Raw genomic sequence first — 6590 nt, 5'->3', positions numbered from 1 at the left:
TTAATTTTAAAACACCCAATGTTTTGCTATTAAGCGCATTGTCCTTTTTAAAATTTAAAATTCATGTATTTAAATCCAAAATTTAAAGCACAGATATTTAAACCTTTTACAAAACACCACTTCATATATAATCCCTGTGACATTAATTGTCAAACGGAGGAGGAAGCCTGATCTGGTTCCCGAGTCGGTGACTTTGACAGACATAGCAACTGGCACCTTGAGCTATTACAGCTGCAATACCCTCTGGTCTATGCCTAGTTGGTCAATGGTTCATCCTACAGCAAGAGAATGACCCAAAACAGAGCTAGGCTATGTCAGAACTACATTTTGAGGAAAAGAACAGTAGGCATGACTGAGCTGGTTTAGGATGAACTGGACCGAATGATAAAGGCAAAGCAACCTACAAATGCAACACATTTGTGGGAACTTCTGCAACAGTATTGGAAAGAACTCCTGAACAATATTTGAGTTAATAAATTATATATATTTTTTAAACAAAATTATTCTATGATCTCTTTATCGCCAGTTTTTGTACTATGCTGGAATTTCATGGTACAGCCATGGCCAAAAGTTGTCATTCTCAAAAGTATTGGTTTTCACAAAGTTTGCTGCTTCAGTGTTTTTAGACCTTTTTGTCAGATGTTACTATGATCTACTGAAGTAAAATTACAAGCATTTCATAAGTGTCAAAGGCTTTTATTGATAATTACATTAAGTTTATGTAAAGAGTCAATATTTGCAGTGTTGACCCTTCCTTTTTCAAGACCTCTGCAATTCGCCCTGGCATGCTGCTAATCAACTTCTGGGCCACATACTGACTGGCTGCCCATTCTTGCCTAATAAATGCTTGGAGTTTGTCAGAATTTGTGGGTTTTTGTTTGTCTACCTGCCGCTTGAGGATTGACCACAAGTTTTCAATGTGATTAAGGTCTGGGGAGTTTACCTGGCCATGGACCCAAAATTTCGATGTTTTGTGCCCGAGCCACTTGGAGCACCTTGCCATAAGGCAAAAGTGATAACTATCATGCTGGAAAATGCATCATTCGTCACCAAACTGTTCTTGGATGGTTGGGAGAAGTTGCTCTTGGAGGATGTTTTGGTACCATATTTATTCATGGCTGTGTTCATTGTGCGTGATCCCACTCCCTTGGCTGAGAAGCAACCCCACACATGAATGGTCTCAGGATGCTTTACTGTTGGCATGAAACAGGACTGATACTAGCGCTCACCTTTCCTTCTCCGGACAAACGTTTCTCCAGTTGCCCCAAACAATCTGAAAGGGGTTTCATCAGAGAAAATAACTTTACCCCAGTCCTCAGCAGTCCAAACCCTGTACTTTTTGCAGGATATCAGTCTGTCCCTGAAGTTTTTCATGGAGTGAAGTGGCTTCTTTGCTGCCCTTCTTGACACCAGGCCATCCTCCAAAAGTCTTCGCCTCACTGTACGTGAAGATGCACTCACCTGCCTGCTGCCATTCCTGAACAAGCTCTGCACTGGTGGTGCCCCGATCCCACAGCTGAAGCAACTTTAGGAGGTTGGTCCTGGCACTTGCTGGACGTTCTTGGGCGCCCTGAAGCCTTTACAACTATTGAAGTTCTTGATGAGCCGATAAATGGTTGATTTTGGTGCAATCTTACTAGCTGCAATATTCTTGCTGCGAAGCCCTTTTTTTTTTTTTTTGCAAAGCAATGATGACTTGTAGGTAACCATGGTTAACAGAGGAAGAACAATGATTTCAGGCTCCACCCTCCTTTTAAAGCTTCCAGTCTGCTGTTCTAACTCAATCAGCATGACAGAGTGATCTCCAGCCTTGTCCTCATCAACTCTCTCACCTGTGTTAATAAGAGAATCACCTACATGTCAGCTGGTCCTTTTGTGGCAGGGCTGAAATGCAGTGGAAATCTTTTTGGGATTAAGTTAATTGTCATGGCAAAGAGGGACTTTGCAATTAATTGCAATTTATCTGATCACGCCATGACATTCTGGAGTATATGCAAATTGCCATCATAAAAACTGAAGCAGCAGACTTTGTGAAAACCAATACTTGTCATTCTGAAAACTTTTGGCCATGGCTGTACATTGATGTACAGTGTATTCACCCTCTGCGCACAGCTCCCCACAATCTTTTCCTCCTTGCGGGACACTGTGACCCGCGGGGACAGGGAGAGAAACAGCAGGTGATAGGCTCCTCCATAAGGGCAGGGCGCATTTTAGCCTTTGAAAATGGAAACAACCTAGTGGGAACGCTTTTTTATATACGCTGTTTTCAAAATGGTTTTGGCATTTTATAACTTCTAAATGTAGCCGCCCAGGGTTGGACCCTGACATTTTTTTTTTTTTGTAGTTTTTAAATTTCGCTGTCAAAACTGAAAAACGCACGGTTTAGTAAATATAGCCTTTTATCTTTTTTACAATTTCATTAATTATCTTGTAGCTTAACATTTTTTTTATTTTTTTTTAATTTGACCACAAAACCTTTTTTTAATGCTGCTGTGTTGTCAGTTGGTTTGTTGTACATATGATCTATTGTTTTGTACACCTTTTGGTATACCGAAAAGACTATTGATTATAGGGAGGAAGATGCTTAGTTCTGCCGTTGTAATTGGTTCGCTCTCTAAACAATGATGATCTTGCAAAAATCTTAAGATTTGCAAACTACAGAATTTGAAGTGTTGTGTACTGAATGAGTATCTATTGATTGGCCAGTGCATGCATGAAAGGCTTCTTATCTTGTTTAGAAGAGTAGCATACATCTAATAGCCTGGTTTTGTTATGGCTGTGTTGTCAATGTTGCATTGTCAGACACAATGGAAAGGGTGGGTGGTCCTTCAGCACACGCACGCACTTTCTGCTGGAAAAGGGTCTGTATTAGAAACTGATATTCTTCTTTGCTGTGTATCCCAAGTTTATCTAGTGCAGCTAATTTTTCATCATGCAGGCTGCTACATATGTGGGCTATCCAATGGATTGCTGTCTTATTTGTTTGCCAAACTATGTTGTGGTAGATCCTATGATTTCCTTGTTTGCATGGTGTGTGAAGAGGTATAGAGGTCTGAGTAAGAAATAAAGGGGTGTGTTGGGGGGGGGGGGGGGTGCCTTGTACCGTTTCCCATTTACTCATACTTAAGTTGATCATGCTGCACAGATTACTGTAGGGAGTGGTTCCTCTTTGGGCTACCAGCTTGGAAAATTGTGTTTTAAAGCTGTTGGTGGTTTATAGTTGGACAAAGTGAATTTTGTAATGCCATATTTAGTATGAGTCTAGAGTGGATTCAGTTAAGCTGTAGGTCCCTGTCCTTATGCGATATGAGGCTGTGCTTATTTCCTTATAATATTGTACTGTAAAGACTTATTTGCTCGCACCTCTGAGGTGTAAGGCCAGCTACACACTGGAAGATGTGTACCCGGCCAACGCACGATGCAGTGAACGACATATCGTGGTCATTTTGACACCGTACGACACCTGGTGAGCAACTGCACCAGTAGGTGTTCGTTTATCATATTGACCGATTGAGCAGCATGTAGACTCGACCTGTCGATGCGAGGAACGACCCCGCGGGAGCGCACATGGTCGCTCATAGTGGGTACTCTCTTGCCGAGGTGGACGATATGTCAGCCCGATCGGGCGATTTCAAAATAAGCAAATTGTCTAAGCAGAATATTATAGTTATAAGACCTCTTACAAAACCCCTTCAGGACCTTGTGCTTGCTTGAATCTGTCCCTGTATCATGGTAAGCAAAATTACTTAAGGTGGATACATTGTATTTTGACCCCCCCTCTTTTTTTTTTTTTATTTCATTTTATATATGCATGTTTTTTTTTTTCTTTTCTAACCAGACTTTTTAATCCCTTTAGACCCCAGAGGACAAAACTCCTGGTCTAATCGTCCACCTCTTTATAGTCAGCCACCACAAAGGTAAGACTTATGCAGTTAATTTAACAAACCTAAAATCTGCCAAAACCTGGGGAGCTTGGCATAAAGCGGCTTGCAGGAAACCTCACGTTAAAATGTGCTCTCCGCTGTAGCATATTGATAGCTTGTTTATCTTTTTTTCCCTAATAACTGATACTTTCAAACCTTGACACAGATGTGGATTTTAGGGTGGGCTAAACAAATTTCTATTTACGTCTGCCATGCAAATTAATGAGGCCTAACCAATACTGTTCCACTCTATAAGCTCTATGCTGTAACTGCCGTGTTGGCACAGACCTACCATTGATTCTTGCTGCAAACCTCTTGAAGTACTAATCAACTTCTTTGGTACAACTTTTTGAAGCCTGACGAGCTCATTGTTGGCCAGTGTCACTATAGGTCAGTAGTTATTAGTTGCCACTGAAAACAGTTTTTCTTTAACTACTTAAGACTCGCCTGAATTAAAAGCAGAAGGGTCTTGAAGGATTATAGAATCCACAGACTAAGTGCCATGCAATGGAAGGAATGTGACATGGTTTAATTATAAGGGATGATACACATATGTTCACTGACAAAACACAGAAGTTTGTAAAGTTCGCTACTTGGCTGTATCCATTGAAAAAGTTCTAATGAACAGTTCAATCTGCAACCTGGAAAAGCATAACTCAGCTGGTTATTCTGTTCTTTACCTATGGCTACACAGTAATGCAGCCCTACCACAAATCTTTGGGTTGTGCACAGAATTGCTGTGACTGCTAGGGTACCTCTATTAATTCTCTAGGGAGATTGGCATCTTGACTCTCGTTTACAAAGATTGGATAGATAAAGCTTTGCTGCGGCACTGATATGTAGCTATTGTCTCGTGCAGTACATGGACCTACACCGGTACATTTCATTTTTCTGCGTAGTACTCTCTCCTAAGTTCGTCTTTGCCAAGGGTCTTTGAATTGGTTTGCTACATCGAGGCAATTAATAAATTTGTTGCTGCTAGTAATATAGGGCGCCAATCTAATCATAATAGATGTTTTTATATGGGAACACAAATTCAAACTGTATACCAAATGTCAGTCTCTGCCAATTAGTGCTGATGTTGCTAGGTCACGGCGGTCAATTGAAAACCACATCAATAGAACTTGGAAAGGTTTCTTTTCTCGATCAGACCTTCTGACATATTACACAGAATAATGGATGGGAAAAAAAAACTGACAAGGCCCCTACCCTAGGTTCAGAATTCTTTGCTGTAAGAATTCATTTGCAATCTGCAATTAACTCAAAAGAATGGGGAGCCTTAGAGTCCTGGACTTGCAGAAAATAAAGCAGACTCCTTTTTGCTTATGTTTACCCTTTGGATAATGTACTTTGACTTGGAAACCTTGTGTATGGAGTGTGTGCGTTTCCTTCTAAAACTTGATGTGTGTTTTTTATTTTTACATTTTCAGATTTTTTTTTTTTCTTTTTTGAAATGTTACTAGAAAAATACTGACTGCTTTTCTACAAAATGTTGTGGTTAAAATTAATTGTGCAGAGGAATGATATTGATATGTTTTGTGCAGAAATTATGGACAGATGCAAAACCCAATCCAGCCATATATGAATCAGCAAATTGGACAGAGAGGATCAAGTAACTACTATCAACAACACAGCGGAGATAGAAATAGACCGGTAAATATAGATCTACGTATAGAATAGATTAATTCAGTTCTTTAAAGATTTCTGATGGAGGTGTAAATTTGTCAAATTCCCTTTGCATTTTATTATACTGTGGGCCAATTGGAAATGTTTTCTTGTATTGGATCTTCCAATGTGTTTAGTATTGTTAGGTTTCTGAATTATTATATTGTGTGGCTGAATTTTTATTGCTGCAGGAAACTGAACAGCCAATCTAAAATGGTTTTCAAGTTACTGCATACCAATTTACCTTTTGGTGTACATTCGGTTTGTTTTTTGTTTTCCTTTGGCCATATTGTTATCCAATAAAAACAGCTGCATGTGGACATGTCTGACAAATCTCCCTTTCTTTATACTGTGTTTATCAATGTCCTGAGCTTTTTTTAACTTCTATTTAGTTTTGCCCTTTCGCCTTTGTTATAAAGTATTGTTGGGAATCTGTTGGACTGAATGAAGCGATTTACTATTGTACATTCTAATCCAGTCAACAAACTCTTAATTTTGTGTGTTTTACAGGCCTACAACCAAGGAAGAAATTACCAAAAGCCACCTCACTCGGGACGATACAACTGGAATTAAGTTTTCAGAGATGGGGGCTGCAACTTCTTTTTAAAGCCATCTCATGCCAGTAGACCTGTTTTAATACAGAGCGTTACTTTTTAAAAATAAGAAAAGTAATATTTTGTCCCTGTCATCTGCATTCATACTGTGTAAATGTGTATTTTTTATTTTGTGCTGGTAGAATGTATTTGATATTTGTATTATGTTATAGTAACATTATATTTGGTTACTTAATTTGATGCCTTTTTAAAAGAATAAAATGGCATTTTTTAGTGACTACTTGTGTCACATACTATTATAAAGTGTCTGCACAGCAGGGAATAGTTAACATTTGCTCCCCATCCTCTCCTATGCCCAGTCAGGCGAAGGCAGCAGTGATGAAGATTGGATTTATCTGTTTTGGCAGAAAGATAACTTTTGTATTTTATGATCGCTGTTTTTTTTTTT

At 39.2% G+C, this 6590-nt stretch overlaps 1 protein-coding gene across 1 annotated transcript in view; it reads left to right on the top strand.

Annotated features, from left to right (window-relative positions):
- The window catches only part of XRN2 (5'-3' exoribonuclease 2), a 49452-nt gene extending 42862 nt beyond the window's left edge, over positions 1-6590 (top strand). Inside the window, exons 28-30 of the mRNA XM_088477332.1 lie at positions 3857-3917; positions 5468-5576; positions 6099-6590. Coding sequence (XP_088333458.1) covers positions 3857-3917; positions 5468-5576; positions 6099-6161 — 233 coding nt within the window. The 3' untranslated portion in view covers positions 6162-6590. The remainder of the gene's footprint in view (positions 1-3856; positions 3918-5467; positions 5577-6098) is intronic.

This window comes from Taudactylus pleione, unplaced genomic scaffold (assembly GCF_031769625.1).
Source record: "Taudactylus pleione unplaced genomic scaffold, aTauple2 ptg000201l, whole genome shotgun sequence".
In the NCBI taxonomy this organism is placed as follows: domain Eukaryota; kingdom Metazoa; phylum Chordata; class Amphibia; order Anura; family Myobatrachidae; genus Taudactylus; species Taudactylus pleione.
The sequence above is the reverse complement of the archived record's forward strand: the minus strand, read 5'-3'. Positions and strand labels throughout refer to the sequence as shown.